We start from the raw sequence: 17203 nt of genomic DNA, 5'->3' as shown, positions 1-17203 counted from the left end.
GAATCCTGTGTTCAGTTTTGGGCCCCTCTCTATAAGAAAGATATTGAGGTGCTGGAGAGAGTTCAGAGAAGGGCAACAAGGCTGGTGAAGGGTCTAGAGAACAAGTCTTATGAGGAGTGGCTGAGGGAACGGGGTCTCTTTAGCTTGGAGAAAAGGAGGCTAAGGGGAGACCTTATTGATCCTTGCAACTAACTATCTGAAAGGAGGTTGTAGCATGGAGAGTATTGGTCTCTTTGCCCAAGTAGCAAGTGATAGGATGAAAAGAAATGGTCTCAGGTTGTGCCAGGGGACGTTTAGATTGGATATTAGGAAAAAGTTGTTCACAGAAAGGATTGTGAAGCACTGGAACAGGCTGCCCAGGGAAGTGGTGGAGTCACCATCCGTGGAGGTGTTTAAAAGATGTATAGATGAGCTTCTTAGGGACATGGTCTAGTGCCAGAGTTAGGTTAATGGTTTGACTCAGTGATCTTGTGGGTCTCTTCCAGCCAAAATAGATCTATGACTCCATTTCTGGCAGCTTCTGAAAGGAGCCCTGCCCAAGCTGTCACTGTGGGGGAGTGATATCTACAGAGGAACTGGCTAAATAACCAAAGGCCCCATTGCTCTCATTGCTAAACATAAAGCTCTGGGGCAACATGTTCTGTTAAGCTATGCCAGTAGTTAGTACTGGGCAAGCATTTCTGTGCTATTTTCTGTGATGATTTGAGTATGAGTGATAAGATATAATTTTAGAAATCAGCCCTTTTTACCTGCTTACATCTTACTGTTTCATTCCTCCCAAAATCTACCGTATAGTGCTAAAACATCAAGTGTAGTGTGAAAACTGATTGAATTTACTTAGGTCTGTAGGGAGGCTGCCTCCTTTATTAAAGCAGCCAATACAGCTGGAGCAAACAGATAACCTTTCAGGCATTTGATCCATCTTTGGGTCTGATCTGCAGCCTGTTTTTTTCCCCCAGCTGTAAGTGACAGCATAATAAAAGACATTTCTCCTCCTTGAAAACCTTGCCTTACTTCTAATCCTAGGCTGCAGTGACTACAGCCACCTGAATACTGCCACAAACAAATCAGTCAGAGTTTAGGACCCAGAGCCCTATTTCAGGCTTATGGGATGTGACAGCTGACTGAAAATCAATGGAGCATGATTTATGGAGCGTCATAATGAGGCAGGATAAGGCTGAAAAGCTGCTGTCTTGCCTTGAAGAATCAACTGCCTGCCTTGATTTTTAACTAGATTGTTTTCAGCCCCCTCCTAGGATAAGAAATATTTGCTTATGAAAGCAAAAGATCAGATTTAAAGGAGAAGCTGCAGTGGTGCCCATGCTTTGCCTAGTGCTTTTTGCACTGTGTCTGAGTCACTCAGGTAAGTGTGATTTCTTCTTCTTCCAAGCTGAGCTGCAGATGTTCAAGAGTTTATTTCTGCTGGCCAGTTCACTGCTGCTTGCTTGGATGAGGGGGATGCTGGCTTCCCTTTGTCCTCTTATCACTGCCTGACTAGCAAAAGAGAGCTGGATCAGCTGCTGCCTTTGTATTGCAACCACAGATAGTCTGGCAATAAGGTTTTAATAACTGGGGTAGGGGGTGGTCGCTGGATAGAAGTTGACTGAAAATCTAAGCTTTAGTCTCACTGCTAAAGGGAGTTACAGGAGAATCACCAGCACCAAGAGGAAAATTGAAATGCCTCAGGTGAGGTAATTAAAGGCTAAGTGTTGTGTATGTATTTCTTGGCATGTTTTGCACGTCTGTTTAGCAGACTCCCTGTTACAGCAGTTCTGTGCTTGTGGAGAACTGGTCCTGGTACAGACTGCAGAGAGAAACGGGAACCTGGGAGAGAGGGGAGACATCAAACAGTGCTCAGTTAATTGCATCCACGGTAACCTCTCAGACAGCTGCTCAGCTTTTGCTTTCTCTGTGGACCATCTGGTAAATTCAGGGATAGACCTGTTCTATGGCTACTTCTCTGTTTTTTCAAAGGCAGTGGTACTTTGTTCAGTATTTTCTCCATACCTTTGTCTAACTTAATCTTCAGATGGGGCTTGATCAATGGAGCTGTTAAGCTACTTTTTCCACTTGATATATCTTCCTTCTCATCAGAAACTCCTGCTTTTAAACTGTTCTCCTGCAAGTACTGAAGCTGTCTTATAAGGGCATAGATCTTGTTCTTTTTGGCTTTCTTTTGGGGACTTCTCAAGCCTTTTCCACTCTTTTCTGTGGCTTCCATAGCAACTGGGAATCAACACATCTAGCCCCAAATCCAGTTTTACCAAGTCTCTGCTATACTGTCTTAGAACATTAGGGCCCTTGGACTTCATGTGAGGTACAGACTGTGAAACGGCACTGTTTTCCTATGAGGCAGTTCGTACACAGGTACAGACGCTGTGCCCATGATGAATGTGGTTGTGTGGTGTATGTATGTCCAGGGATTTATACTCAAATAAACACAGAGCAATGCATTTCAGCATTAAGACAAAGCTGTTTTGATCCTGCATGGTTTTGGATTGTGGATTTTTTCTATTCAATGGCTTTCCCATTAAATTTCCTGTGTTTAACATGTTTCCCACATTAGGTGCATGCCCAAACATGCACCCCTATGAACCTCCTAAGGGAAAGCAAAAGGGCTAGGAGCTGGCATCTCTGCAGAGATTCCTATACATTAGGGGATTGGATCACTGAGGTTGTAGCTGTGAGTGGGGAGAAATCTGTTATTGCTCTTCCTTTGTTTGTGGATGCAGCGCCTATCTGGTGTGTTTGGGCAGGCAATCTTGTTTCCTAGGACAGACTCTGTCCCTTGTTTGCTGTGCTGAAGGTAAGGTTAGCCTTGGCATGACAATGAACCCTGGAGCAGGTAGAAAGTGTATTTGTGATTTCCCAGACTGCTATAGTAGACCTCGAAGGCTTTTCACAAAGCAGCAAGAGACAGGGTGGCCAAAGAGGCTCCTATAAAAGGTATTGACAGCTGCATGAGCCCATTGCTGGCTGTGGTGCAAAGCAGGTAGAAAGGAGTGTGAAAGCTCCCTCTAATCAGGTGGCCTCCACCTCCTCATGCCTCAGGCCATCAGGTGGCCTCCACCTCACCACAACTGCATCTCCAACAAGAGAGGAGAAGTACAGCCTGTGCTAGAACATCTGACAGTAAAGTGATTGTTGTTGCTCTGTCAGTGACCATCATTAGGCTTCAGAGTTTACAGCTTCTCAAAGAGGAATGGGCATTTGCTGCGGCTGGAAGTGGGGGATGACAGTTGCTGGAATATAATGGAAGATTTGCGAAGAGGATTGTAAACATGCTTAAGTGAGGAGAAAAACACATATATCATACTAATTGTCATTTAGTCTTGTGTGCTTGACAAGCAGAATGTCTATATTTAGATAACACAGGCTGGTGATAGACTCAGGGGCACCCTATGCTTGACATTCCTGTCCTGCTCTGGTATAGATCAAATGACAGTGAAAAGATACACCTGTGTGAACCTCCAATATACCAGTGAACATAGCAGGTTTGGTAACCCTCCAGCAAAGACTGAGCTCTGTGGTGCCTGCGTTCCCACTGGTGTGCCTCTGCCCAGGTGCTGCTCCAAGGATCTCCTGGTTCACAAGGTGACAAAAATAAACTTTTTGCATTTCATCTGTGGTTTTGTGGTTGTTCCTGAATCTTGCCTTTGCTGGCTCGCACAACAGTGCTGCTTGCACCTTGTGCTACGCTGAGAGAATCCAGACCAGATAAGGGAATGACTTTGTCCAGTGGGAAGCTCTGGTGTAGGAGCAGCTTTTTGCTTCGGGCAATCCTCCAGTTGTGCCTCATCCTGTGAGATCTCTCCCTGCCCATGGCCTCACACAGACCCTGTTGAGGGAGGCCCGTCTCCCTCAAGAGATGGGCAGCACCTGCCAGGGGTGGAGGACATGGACAGATATGGTGGTCTGCAGACCACTCCTGCACCAAATGGCTGGCAATCCATGCACAGGCGTCCTGCTCACACTGAGCTGGCAGAGCAGGGGTGGCAAGCGGACAAGGAGGGCCCCGGGCAGTGCCCTGTGATGTAGTCTTTGACTGCAATATTGTCTGTGACCCCCACGGCACAAGGCCCATCGACATGAGCTCCTTTTTCCTCCATGGTGCCTTTAAAAACTGGTGAAATCCTTCTCATTCTTGGGTGCTGTGTGTGTGCACAAGCAAGAGGTGGAGGTTGTGTCAGGACCTCGGCATCATGGAGAGTGTGTCTGGCATTTGGGAAACAATGGAGGGTCTGAACCGCTCTTTCCCCGTCACGGTAGCAGGGGGAAGAGGGACCGTGGTGGCAGGGACCAGAGGAGTCCAAAGTCTTGCAAGTTCACATCATGACGGCTCCATGCTTGATTGCATGCAAACCTGGCCCTGACTGCATCATCCAGCTCCTCCTGCTGCCAGGCTCCTTTCACTTTTTGCTCCGCTGATGCTGTTGCCCACTCAACTCACATCTGGGAAGCAAGACAATTCAGCTTTCTCAAAGATCCCCTGCTATCCCCAGAAGAAGGATTAATTTCTAAGTGCTGCATGAGGCTCCCTCAGAGCTGGCTCACAGGCCTTGGTAGCTTCCAGCAAGGAAATCCCACCACCCCGATCCTTGTGCAAGGCAACTTTAATCTCAGGCCATAAAAACTCACCAAGTGCAAGTGAAATCCCTAAGCTCTGAAATGCCCACAGGATATTGCTACCATTGCTTCTAGCTGCAAGATAGCCAGCAAGCCAGGTATTTCTGCACAGAAACCAGACCTCTCCTGCAGCCCCAGCTCTCTCTGCTATGCCACAGGTATCTGAAAAAACAGAAGTCTTTCTTGGGGTGGCATCTATGAGGCTGGATATTTACTATTCAAGAGGGAAAGAGAGCACCTGATGCTCTGAGTCTGCAGGTCTTCTAAAGAAAAATAAGGTATGTTGACTAAAGACAAAAAGGCCACAGAAACCAGAAATCTAGTACAAAGTAATCACTGCTCTGGCCTGATGATTTTTTCGCAAGTGAGTTGGGCTTGGGCTGTCCTGTTTTCCTCTCCTCTTGCCATGTCACTAATGAGAGTCTAAGCATCTGAATTCCTACAAATTTTACTGATAAGAGCTGCCCAGAGGCAAATTTGTCTCACATAATCACTCTGCCTCACTTCTTCAGGCTGTGCCACTTTCCATGTCTGTTTTCTGGCATGTCCCCACTGTCTGTTGCTCTCTTCCAGATGTGGCTGCCTTCAGTTCAATTGCTGAAAGTGAGGACATGCTCCTCAAGCACTTATTTCAAGGCTATCAGAAATGGGTCCGCCCCGTGCAAAACTCCAATGACACCATCAAAGTCCGTTTTGGATTAAAGATATCACAGCTTGTGGATGTGGTAAGTGTTGTGTTTGGCTTGGTAAAACATCCCTTCTGTTATAGACAGTCATGCATCCACCTGGCAGGCCTGGTGGTGCCGCTAGCTTTTGCCTCCTGACACATGAAATGCAAAGCAGTGGTCAGACAACAAAGCACTGAGTGTGGTGTGGTGTGACCTCCTGCCCCATGCCCATCATGGGCCATATGACTCATTTATTTTGCAGCAAACCTGAAGGTCCTTTTCCTCCTGCTGTTCTCAGGGAATAAAGCCTCATTGCATCAGGTGTTAATCAAACAGTCCATACTGGACAGTCCCTGGTGCCTACATTTGTAATTTAATGACAAGACAGCTACAGGACAGGGATGAGTAAGGGCAGAGATAGTTGGAAATCATTCACATTAAGCAAGCCTGTATCCAGGCCAAAGGCAGCTTGTATTTTGACCCAGCTGGCCACTCAGATAAGATACTAGGAGCAAAACAGATAATGCCATGTTTTTGCGCACATGAAAAGTCCCTTTTCGCTTTCCCCTCTATCACTGCAGTGCACAGTGGAATTTGCACAGGACCCAGAGGTACCCATGCAACAGCATGCTCTTGCAACCCCCAGCCTCTGGCAGCACCCCCTTGTGCTGTGGAAGTCAGACTTTAGTTTTGTGATTTATTTACATATTCAGGACAATGTTTCAGCTTTTATCTTCCCAAACTCACTCCAGGCTGAGCTGTGTGTGGAGATGAGCCATGCTGTGAGCCCACAACCATGTGTATCCTGACCCCTGTTGCTGGCTTAGCCCTGCTATTGTAAACCTGCTATTATTAATACCTTCCTGCTCTTTGGCATCTGATTCCTATGAGCTGCTGTGAAATGCCAGACCTCAGTTTTCTAGTCTCGAAAGCTCCCAGTGAGAGAAGAGGTAGCACCTAGAAAGTCAGTTCACTTCCCCCAGAAGTGACTGAAGAGCTCCAGGTCCATGGGGAAACAGCACCAAAGGGATTGCCTCTGCTCATCGCAGGGTTGGACTCAGCCTGCACAGGGTCTGTTTCTGCTGGGTGTTTTGGTATTGCAATCATCTCTATCTTGTGTCATCCTAGGATGAGAAGAATCAGCTGATGACAACCAATGTATGGCTGAAGCAGGTAAATTAGACCAAATGAGACCTCCTCCTCAGTGTGTGGCTGCTGAGCCAAGTGGCCACCCCAGCCTGCTGCCCATTGCACCATCCATCCCCTTTTGTGATGCCAGCTGGTCAGAAAAAATGCAGCACCATGTTACCTTGCCTCAAGTTTTTATTTTACTCCTCTCACTTCAGCAAATGCATAAAGGAGCAGAATGGCAGGCAGGTGAGCCTTTAGGAAACAGAATATCCTCTTCTCCTGGCCTGCAAGCCAGCAGTGTCCTCAAGTCATCTGTATTTCAGGGAAGCAACATCTCCTGACACTGCAGTGGGTGCCCCTGAGATGCTGTGTATGCCCTAAGGGACTGTGCTCTCTCAGACTTAGAGGTCATGCAAGTACTGTCTCTCTTGCCCAAGATAAGAACGGTGCCTCAGATAGATTTCATCTTCAGCATAAGTAAAGAGAAAAAAAAGGCCAGCATGTCACTCCACAAACAAAATTAAAATCTGTGGCAAATTAATTAGATCTCTCTAACATCATTGCTTCTAGAAGTGACAATAATTTATACAAATGGTGGAAAGGTGAAAGTTGAACTGTTCTTCACTGAACTTTCTTCTTCACTCATGAAGAGCACTGCATTTGGTTTAGATTACATTGCATCAGTTTACTGACCTTGTGACAATTATTTTAAGTCTGTCAGCCACATGAGGATCTATAAATATGTCAGCTGATCCTAGGCAGAGGACATAAAACGCAAGCCGTACTTGAAATTATTACCATGGGAAGTAGTTCCCAGGGGTCACTGGGCTGGTGGAGGAGAAACGTGGCTCAGTATTTGTTCTCAGTCTGATACCTGTAGTGCTGCAGTGTGTGTGAGCTTCTGGGTAGAGCAGAAAACCCTAAAGACTGTATGAACACTATATGTAAACCTGGTCTCTCCCTTGAAGACGAAGAAGATCTGTCTTCACTTGCCCTCACTGCAGGGAAGACGTGAATTTCCCCTTTTGCTGCGGAAATTCACCACTGATTTGAATCCAGCTGCTGAGACTGCCCTGAAAGAGCTCTGGTGTTATATTTTTTCTACCTTCAGCTCCAATTGCAGAGTCCCTTGTGTACACAGGGCCAGATCTTGGCTTCCTTATTCTGTCTGAGTAGCCACTTGGGCAGACAGCAGAGCCTTCCTGCAAAGGTAACTCCTTGACCCCTGTCTGTCTTCTCCTTATTCCCACCTTCTTTCCTTGGAGGCTGCAGCACCCACCCTGCCTGCAGGCCCAGGCCCTGCAGTCTGCAGGTGTGAAATCAACTCGCTTTACCCTCCTCATTCTCTCTGTTCCTGCAAGTGTCCCCAGAAAGATTTTACTGGTCCTACAGCCTTTGACAGAGTATTCCTGGGTCTGACTGTCTCCTTCTTAGGGAAATTTTGGCTGCTTGCTCCATTCAGGACAGCAAAAAAAAAATGCCCTGGGGCAGCCTTCATCCTGCTGGCTGGGTGACAACTTCACCCAGGTTACAGTGACTGTAGAAGAGACAGACCTGACTCACCCTAGCAAGCCAAATAAAATCCTGGGCTGCCCAAGGACATTAGGCCTGAGATGCTAATGCAGACAGACATCTATCAATCCTCTTTCCACTGCTGCATGAAGCTATGTGGGGACATTCTGGGTTAGCCCATCCCTGCTTAGCACCCTGTTTGTGTGCGGCATTGACCTCCCCAGAGTCATAGCCTGAAGCCTGTGTCACCACTCCTCCTATGGGAAATGAGGTTCTGCAGGTTGCTCCAAACATGCTGCAGGAGGTAGGGACATGCCACCATCCACTTACTACCTCTTGGATGTGAGGGAGGATGACAGGGAAGGCACTTTTTCTGGTCCTTCTGCCTCATGCTGTGGCTAAAAGAAGGACTTACTCAAGAGTCTGTACTGCAGACATGCTGATTTTGCTGGAGGTGCAGGCTCTGATTTTCACGCATCCAAATGCCCCAGGAGGACTGGCTGATCACCAAATACCTGTAGCCTGACCCATGTGTCCTGCTTGGGGCATCATGCATTCTAGTTGGCTTAGTGTGAAATGGTTCCACATGCAATCCAGTACTTGGGGAATTATTAGAGTGCATAAGCACAACATCTAGGAAAAGGTCCATAAAACTAAACAGAATTAAAATAATTTTTAATTTTGGATAGGGAAAAGTGAAAAACACTAAACCAAACCGGAACTTTCTAATGACACAGACCCTATCATTCTTCAGGAAGTAGGGAGGGCAGGGAAGTGTCATCCTCACCCAGGTGTTTGAGGTTCAGTCATCGTTTCTCTGCAAGAGTCTGGCTTTTCTTAGGTGAGCAAAGCTTAAATCCAAGTGTTTTTTTTTTTTTTTTTTTTTGTCGGTTTGGTTGGTTTGTTTGGTTGGTTTGTTTGTTTTTTGTGGTTTTTTTGTTTGTTTTTGGGGGGGTTGTGGTTTTGTGGTTTTGTTTGTTTGTTTGTTTGCTTTGTTTTGTTTTGTTTGTTTGTTTGTTCATTTTTTGTTTGGGTTGGTTGGTTCGTTAGTGTTTTTACCTCAAATATTCAGATATTCAAGATGATGGGATTTGATGATTTTCATGCAGGCAGGCACAATGTGCATAGTTAATGAGAAAGTATCTGGGTTTGGGCAAGCTATGGAGTCTGCTGGCAAGTGTTGAGAATCTGGCTTCAGTGTTTTTTGGTCCACTTGCTGTGTGTTAAGCACTTGAGTGACAGCCCAGAAATGGGAACTTGGCAGAACTAGAGGAAGAGGATTGGGAGGTCTGTAGCAGCTTGGAAGGGAGAAGAGAGGAAAGAGCCCTTCCCATCTGCTGCTACCATTCATGTCAGCATAGCCCATAGGGAGATTCCTGTTTTAAACTGCTCGTCTTCAAAGTCTGCATACAATATATTTTCTGCTCCAGTAAGAAGATGATACACAGCCACTTGCCTTGCAGACATGAAAGAGCACTTTAGCTAGGAGAGAAATCAATGCAGGGCAGGGTGGAGGGAGGAATATTGCAGATGGAGCAAATAACCTAGGCCAAGGGCCTGCTCTAACTCAACTCCAGAGTGATGATTATATTTCTAGGTGGCCCACGGGGTATTTGATTCTGTTATGTTAGTGCAGGCTATGAGCTGACTATGTTGGCTGCTGCTGTCAGACTGTCTTCATGTATAACACATATGTTTCCAGCCTAAGCTCCCTTTTGCCTATTACAGGAGATGTCCAGGACACATGTGAGTCTGTGTCTACCTAACAGTTCAGGCTGGTGGAAACAACCCATTCACCGACAAAAGTTCACAATAAAAGTGGTGTTCTCTGCCCCTGCTGCTGAGGCTAAGAGCAGGAATAACCCCTCTTTTTCCACACCTGAACAGCTCCCATCCCTCCTTTAGCAGCAGGAGCCTGGGGTGGAGGGCTGGGCCTGACAGCTGATGCCAGCCACTTCTGCAGTTCAGGGAGTGGGTTCTTATCTCTTCTGGTGCAGGTAGTGGGGCCATTAATCCTGCCATGGTACCACCCTGGGCAACTGTTTTCTCTGCTTATGCCTTGGGACAGATCTTAGGAGGGGTCTACCAGCCATCTGCCTATGACTTTGGGCCCCATCCCTTTCCTTCACCTTTAGGAGGGAGGTGCTTGTTCTTACTGTCTGTGTTTAGGTCTCTACTGCAGCTCTGGCTTGCTGTCACACTGTAAAGGACTGCAATAACAAATGTCTGTAGGTATAGCTGTGAAAAGCACATGGAATTCAAGAAATAAGAGGGGAGCACCACGGTAGGAGAAGTAGAGAATATAACTTTTTTGTTTGCCCTTAAGTCATGGAGGAAATTGCCAAGAGAAGCCCGAGGCCTCCATATCCCTGAGGAGCTCTTAGTGCAGGAGTTTAATGGAAAGTGATTAATCTTCCACTTCTCGGTATTGACCACAGTCTACAGCTCTTGCTTCCTTTCACTGCTGTTCTTGTGGGCAAATGAAAACTTCCATCATAATGGACGGGCATCAGACAGCTGCTTTTCCACTGCATCTCTGTGGAAATATCCAGGTTGCTAGAGCCACTTTGCCACAATCTCCCTATCTGAAAAACACAAAGAAGAGAAAAAAAATATTCTGCACTCCCACATGATGAAAATGGACAGGACTCCCCCTACTTTTGCTTTTTTCAGGATTGTAACCAAATGCTTTACAATGGTGTCATACTATTTTTCCTGCAATAGTGTGCAGGTCTTTCTGATGAAAGAAAAATATGTTGGTTTGCAAGGACAGTGTACAGATATTAGGTGCTGTATTCTGCTCACTGAAAAAAAGCCAGGTCTCCACTGAAAAGAAATTAAAGGCCACCTCTCTGTCACTTGGGTAGTAGTAGCCATGCCAGCTGGCTCCTCTATGGGGTCAGTGCCAGCCAAAACTGCTGTGGGCTGGTTCTCAGAGGGAAGAACAGATGCCATACCCAAGGGAAAGCAGCTCCTTCCTTCTGGACTACCCTCAGGTGGGCTGGGCAGGGTGGTGTAAAATGAGAGTCAAGTGCTCTCCAGAAATGCCTGCCTTGAGGTTGCCTGCAAAAGGACAGATCACTGGGGCACTCATGTGGATGGAGGGGCAGTGCTCATGGGGGTTAGCATCTCCCAGCCATGATTGTCTGGAATCCTCTCTGCAGCTGAGCAGTCCTACACCAAGCTCTGTCTATTGTGCTGTGCAATGCAGTCCCTCTGAGGTAGGTGGTGGGAGAAGGAATGAGGCTGTTGTGTATAAGTGGTCAGAGGATTCTGCTGGCTTGTTACAGGAATGGACTGACCACAAGCTCTCCTGGAATCCAGATGAATATGGTGGGATCACTGCCATCCGTGTCCCCTCTGAATCCTTGTGGCTTCCTGACATTGTTTTGTTTGAAAAGTGAGTAGCATGTCTCCATGCTCCAGGCTTAGGTCAGTTCTTGGGTAAGGCATGTCAGCCACCATGAAGCTTGCGTGTGCTTTCAGAAGGCTGCTTCTTTAGGCAATATGAATGTTGGCTTCCCTTATGCTCCAAGTGATGTGTAGAAAGCACACTTGTGAGAGGGTAGGGCTGGGGCAAACATAGTAATGTACTTGATACCATTTCTTCCTGTCCAACTCTTAGTGCTGATGGACGTTTTGAAGGATCCCTGATGACCAAAGTCATAGTGAAGTACAACGGAGTGGTGACCTGGATGCCACCAGCCAGTTATAAGAGCTCCTGCACGATGGATGTGACCTTCTTCCCTTTTGACAGGCAGAACTGCTCCATGAAATTTGGGTCGTGGACATATGATGGCAATATGGTGGACTTGATTTTAGCGGATGAAAATGTAGACAGAAAAGACTTCTTTGATAATGGGGAGTGGGAGATCTTAAATGCCAAAGGTATGAAAGGCAACAGGAAGGATGGGCTGTACTCTTACCCATTTGTCACTTACTCATTTGTGTTGAGACGCCTTCCACTCTTTTACACTCTTTTCTTAATAATCCCTTGCCTGGGATTGTCTTTTCTAACTGTCCTGGTGTTTTACCTGCCTTCAGATGAAGGAGAAAAGCTTTCATTGTCGACATCAGTTCTAGTCTCCCTCACTGTTTTCCTTTTAGTGATTGAGGAAATAATCCCTTCTTCTTCCAAAGTCATCCCTCTGATCGGTGAGTATCTGCTGTTCATCATGATTTTTGTGACCCTTTCTATTATTGTGACTGTTTTTGTTATCAACGTCCACCACCGCTCCTCAGCAACTTACCATCCCATGGCTCCCTGGGTTAAAAGACTCTTCCTTCAGAAGTTGCCTCAGCTACTTTGCATGAAGGGCCATATAGATCGTTACTCCTTCTCAGAGACTGAAGAAAAGAAAACTACCTTGAAATCAAAGCTGCTGGGGAAGCAGAAACACAAGCAAGCAAAAGAAGGAGAGAAAATCGTTATTGCCTTCCTGGAAAAGGCAGCTGACTCCATTCGATACATTTCCAAGCATGTTAAAAAGGAGCATTTCATCAGACAGGTAGGTGAAAGAAGAGCAAGGAGGGATGACAGTTTCCTCAACAGCAATGAGTTCCAAACTCTTACCTTTTCTGCATGCCTTCCCTTTGCCTCTTCCTCCTGCTTTCGTCTGAGGCACGTCCTAGGAGCTTCCTCTGCTTGATAAATAATACAGTTTCTGAGAAAATGCATTGCTTCAAGGAGAATTGTATTGTGCTGTGAGAGTCCATGCTTTTCACGGATGGAAGAGGCCACAGCAACCTCTCCTGGGGAAATTCCTGTTTTGGGATTATTTGAATAACTTTGTCCTGCTTAAGCTGGGAATAGAGATGATTCTGGAAAACCTCTGAACTGTCATATGCTCTAAAAGTCTGTCTTTCACAACACTTACAGTGAGGTTCTATGGCAGTTGATAGGTCTCTGTCCTGGTCTGTAGCTGCCACTGTGTAGCTGCCCTGCCTTGGGTGGAGGTTTTCTAGATTTTCACTAACATTTGGATTAGTCCCTAACTACCATCTGTCTCCTCCTCCCATCAATCCACATGGCTATTAAAGTGGCAAATGACTGTGTGCATAAACAATGCATCTCATGCGATGGCAGGACGGCAGAACAATGCACCTATCAGCATATGGAAAGAGAAAAACTTCTACCAGCACCTTCTTAGCAGAATCCAGGGCTTTGTTCGAACTGTGCTGAGAGGACTTCAGCAGAAAGGTGAACAGTAAATCAAACACACAGTATGTGAGCATATAAAGTCCATGACTTAAGCCTTGTGTTCAAAGCTGAAATATTTTTTTATTATAAAAAGTCCCTTTGGTTGCTTTTATAATTAGCTCTTTTGTGTGTGCAGGGTTGTGTCAGTACTCATACTGCAAAATGTGGTTCCAGAATGCAAAATATCTGAGCCAAAAGAGCACTTAAGCAAGCACAAGCCAATAGGACCACTAGTTTTGGAAGCAACACCTGTATCAAAGTGCTGTGCAAGAGCCAATTCCTGCCACTTCAAGGGAAATGTAGTTCTGTGAAAAGAAAGCCAGTTCATTATAAAGCCATCTTCAAGCTTGAGTCTGTAAATTTTCACATATGTACTTACATAAAAGCTTTTGCACAGCCTGAAACAAGTCTGATTGCCATGTGCATAAAACTATGGAATTGTTTTGAGTGACTCATAGCTATGGGTGCTGAAAAGGTGATCTTCGTCAGTTTTAGGGTACAGCACACTGCAAACTTCTAATGGTAAACAGATTTTCTTATCTTAAATATATGTATCAGTATCAATAAAGTACTGGGCTCATTACTTTTTCTGTTTGTTTTCCCTTTCTCCTTCCCAGGTCGTCCAAGACTGGAAATTTGTAGCTCAAGTCCTGGATCGGATCTTCCTGTGGTTATTTCTGGTGGTGTCTGTGACGGGTTCAGTTCTCATCTTTACCCCTGCATTACAGATGTGGCTGAACAGCACTTTGTAGAAAATGCTCCCATGTTAGCACACAAGTAGTACAATGCCAAGGAATGGTGGTGTCTTTGAGCTTGGCCTCTGTTTTACAGGATGGGAAGCAACAGCAAGAACAAGAGAGGGCATTGACTAGTGCTTTCTATCTTCATACGACCCTACAAGTTGGAGATTTGGTGGAGATCAGGGGGGCTTGGTGAACAGCTGAGACCTAAAGTGAATTGGGCTGACAATTGGCTTATAAGTATTTTATTAGTAGCTTGATTATATACAATAAAAGTTAATATTAGTAGTTAAAATTGGAAATAGTACTTCCAGTGCAATGATTATACTTAGAAGGTAGATCTGTCAGTTAAAATGATACTTTACAAATGAAATTATACTAAGAACACATATTAGTACTCAGTTTAGCTACATTTCCAGGTAAAAATCACAGAGTCTCTACAGATCACTTTGTGCATGTGTCAGAACAAACAATTGCACAGCATGTGCATCAGAAAAAGTACAAATACCTTTCAGGTGCGGTTTTTGAAACCTTGACTCTGTGGCTTCACCTGGCTGCAGGATCAGCTCAACAGTGGCAGAGTTTACCACTTTGCCCACCTACTACCAGCCTTGATAGCATGCACACTTCATCTCTCCTCTTGGCCATCAGGAAGCCACAAAGGTGTTACCGACTTTTCAGTATTATTTGCAACTTGCCTGCTGCTCTATAATAAGCCAAAAGGCTGAACAAGCAAGGATTTTCCTCATGCTCTGCATTTAGAAACTATGATTCCTGTACCAGCTTGTTCACAAGTGGAAGGTCACCTGAAGCGTATCACATGGAGAAAGGTGACTCTACGCTACTCCACAAGGCAATAGTGATCTTCCTAAACAGTTCAGTTGGAGGGAAGCTGCAGACACAGTTTTTGGGAAACAAAACTTGTGGCTGGTGCAGAAGTGGAGTTCCTCCTGAGAGTTGTGGAGTGGGCTGGCTACCAGGAAGGTATATCTTCCATTGTTGGCTTGTTCATGTTTCCCAGGCAATTCAGAATTTCATTAGTTTAATTCCTTTAAATGTGATCCTTCTGCATGATTAGAAACAGCTCGTAGATGTGACCTGACAGAAAACATACAGGTGAAGCTCTCATCACTTTTGCTGGGCCAGTGTTTTACCAATATGGAGCGCTTTAGAAAATCCCATTCAGAACTTGTAGGTGTTTTCAAGGTTAGCAGAGGATTTGGAGATCAAATTTTTAACAACCTGAATGTTAATCTGGTGTTAAAACTTTAGCTAACCTTGAAACTTTCTCCCTAGGGATGGAGGTTAGAAGGTGTTAAAAAGACACAGAGGTATTCTGATGCTTAGATTATGTGTGCACACCAGACCTATGTTAGTATCATCCCATCTTGTTGTGTCACTGCAGAAAGTTCTGTTCACTTGTGCAATCATTATTAATAAAGATGTATTTAGTAAATTATCCCTGAGGTGAGAGTGCTCATATACTGGGCTTTGCTGTTGTTTTGTTGTTAACAAAGTTTAGTTTGTAACCCATTTAAAAAGCCTTGTCTCAAATCTATTTGAACAGAGAGATTGTCACATTCTTGGAAAATCCTTATAAATTTTTGGCTTTTTGTGTGAGTTTGAAAAGGGAGCATTCAGATCTGGTTATTATATTGCAGGAACCTAGAACAGACCAATTTAGTATAGCATATACAGATAAATATCTTAACGTAAGTCCCTGGTATAAAACTCTTCCATGCTGACCCTGCTACCAGCTGGCCCTCTTTTCTTGCATTATGTCAGTTTGTTCCCCTAGCCAGTACTGTGAAATGCCCATATGAAAACAGCCAGGAGGCCTTTCTTTCCAGCATTTACAGAATCTTGAAATCAATTAGTAGTAGGTTTTCCGAGTACTGCTGCCAGGGGCTGCCTGTTAGCCATGCCAGGTGACAAAATCCTCTCCTGGGCAAGTGCTTCAGGTGTTTAGCTGGCAGATGGTCCTGTCCTCACCTTACAACATTCTGGTTGCCAACCTGCAGGCAATGTATGGCTTTTCTCACATGGCAGTGTCTTATGCCAAGCTGCTTTTTCTAGCTTTTGCTGGTAAAGGTCAGCAGGGTTCAGGTCCTCGCATTGGTAGATGTATGAACATTGCATAGGCATGGCTTTAGCTTCTGGTCTTCCTAGCATGGCATCTTGGACTGCTACGTCTGTAGTCTCATTACTCATTATCTCCTTGCGCTGTTTCTGAGCTTCCCTAAGTCCCTTTGCTGCTGGCCCACAAATAAATTCAACATGTCCCACAGCCTGGCCTGTGACTAAAACACACAACTAGGGAGACATTTGGTCAGATTGTCCTCCAATCTCTGCTCCATGTGCTCTGCACATGCAAATTTGCAAATTTGCAAATTGCAAATCTTAACAAAAAAAAGCAACCCTCTGCCTTACTACTGCCTCAACATGTGCTGCCTTGATTTCTGGGCACTGGCTTGCCCGGGCCTTGGCACTTCTTGGTAGGACGATGTGCATTTTAGTGGAGGAAAGTGAAAAGATGGTCTGCCTTGGGAAGATAATGTAATGAGTTGTTTGAGCTGTTGAATTGCTTCTGTGCTTTTAAAATTAATTAACAGATGTCATCACTCTTAAGAAAAGGAGACTTCTTGCTGGCAGTGCTACATTGGGACTTATAATAGCAAGGGGTACTGCTGATGTGGTCTTGGAGTGGATGGGGTGAAAACAGACACACCAGTCTGTGTGCCCTGCAATGAACATGGGTGCTTTTCCTGTGACTGTGCACAGTGTGCAACCCAACTCAGCACCTGGGATGGCATCAGCTCTAGTTGAAACTTTTCTTGGTATTGCAGTTAGAAGGTCCCCCAGAAGAGCTGGGGTAAGCAAAACTGTCACTTTTGTGAGGGTTCTTCACTGTCTGCTCAGCAGTGGGCCCCTACTGAAGATTTCTCTCCAGGGTGAGATCCTTGGGGATAGTGTCCCCCACTATCTCTAATCAGCCAGCTACTTTCGCAAAGCTGACAGGCGTATGCAAGGATCGCAGTCTTGAGTGTGCCCAACACAGCCAAAAATGGCAACAGAATCCAAAAGTTACTGCATGGGGGGAAGGAAGGGTAAATAGTACACTCAGAAGGAGACAGAACACGACTTTGTGAATCTCACTTTCTTAGGATACCAGGCTAATGAGCTAAACTGTCCAAACCCTGTGTTTGTGGTCCAGAGGCAAGAGAGATGTGTAGTACTGTAAATGTCAAAGACAAGGAGCTGGTGCTGGGGCATGGAGGCCTTCTAACTGGAGATGAGGAGCTGTATAATTGTGAATGGTTAGACAA

At 45.4% G+C, this 17203-nt stretch overlaps 1 protein-coding gene across 2 annotated transcripts; it reads left to right on the top strand.

Moving 5' to 3' along the window:
- The first annotated feature begins 932 nt into the window (after positions 1-932).
- On the top strand, positions 933-15336 carry CHRNB3 (cholinergic receptor nicotinic beta 3 subunit). Of its 2 annotated transcripts, XM_005514163.3 has the most exons (6): positions 933-1363; positions 5200-5351; positions 6423-6467; positions 11228-11337; positions 11563-12445; positions 13755-15336. In XM_005514163.3, exons 1-6 carry the CDS (start codon positions 1321-1323, stop codon positions 13887-13889), a joined length of 1368 nt encoding a protein of 455 aa, XP_005514220.1. In that variant the 5' UTR covers positions 933-1320; the 3' UTR covers positions 13890-15336. The 2 variants fall into 2 exon arrangements, with proteins under 2 accessions (XP_005514220.1, XP_021137350.1); XM_021281675.2 differs by lacking the exon at positions 933-1363 and having other exon boundaries at positions 5247-5351; positions 6423-11337.
- The last annotated feature ends 1867 nt before the right edge of the window (positions 15337-17203 follow it).

Source organism: Columba livia, chromosome Z, assembly GCF_036013475.1.
Source record: "Columba livia isolate bColLiv1 breed racing homer chromosome Z, bColLiv1.pat.W.v2, whole genome shotgun sequence".
In the NCBI taxonomy this organism is placed as follows: Eukaryota; Metazoa; Chordata; class Aves; order Columbiformes; family Columbidae; genus Columba; species Columba livia.
Note: the sequence above shows the minus strand (reverse complement) of the source record. Positions and strands in the feature narration are given on the sequence as shown.

Excerpts from the sequence above, each read along its gene's own strand:
- CHRNB3 (XM_021281675.2), top strand. The coding sequence starts at position 10,886 with ATGCCATACCCAAGGGAAAGCAGCTCCTTCCTTCTGGACTACCCTCAG. Across the intron at positions 11,338-11,562 it reads GACATTGTTTTGTTTGAAAA|TGCTGATGGACGTTTTGAAG; the intron begins GTGAGTAGCATG and ends TCCAACTCTTAG. Across the intron at positions 12,446-13,754 it reads AGGAGCATTTCATCAGACAG|GTCGTCCAAGACTGGAAATT; the intron begins GTAGGTGAAAGA and ends TCTCCTTCCCAG.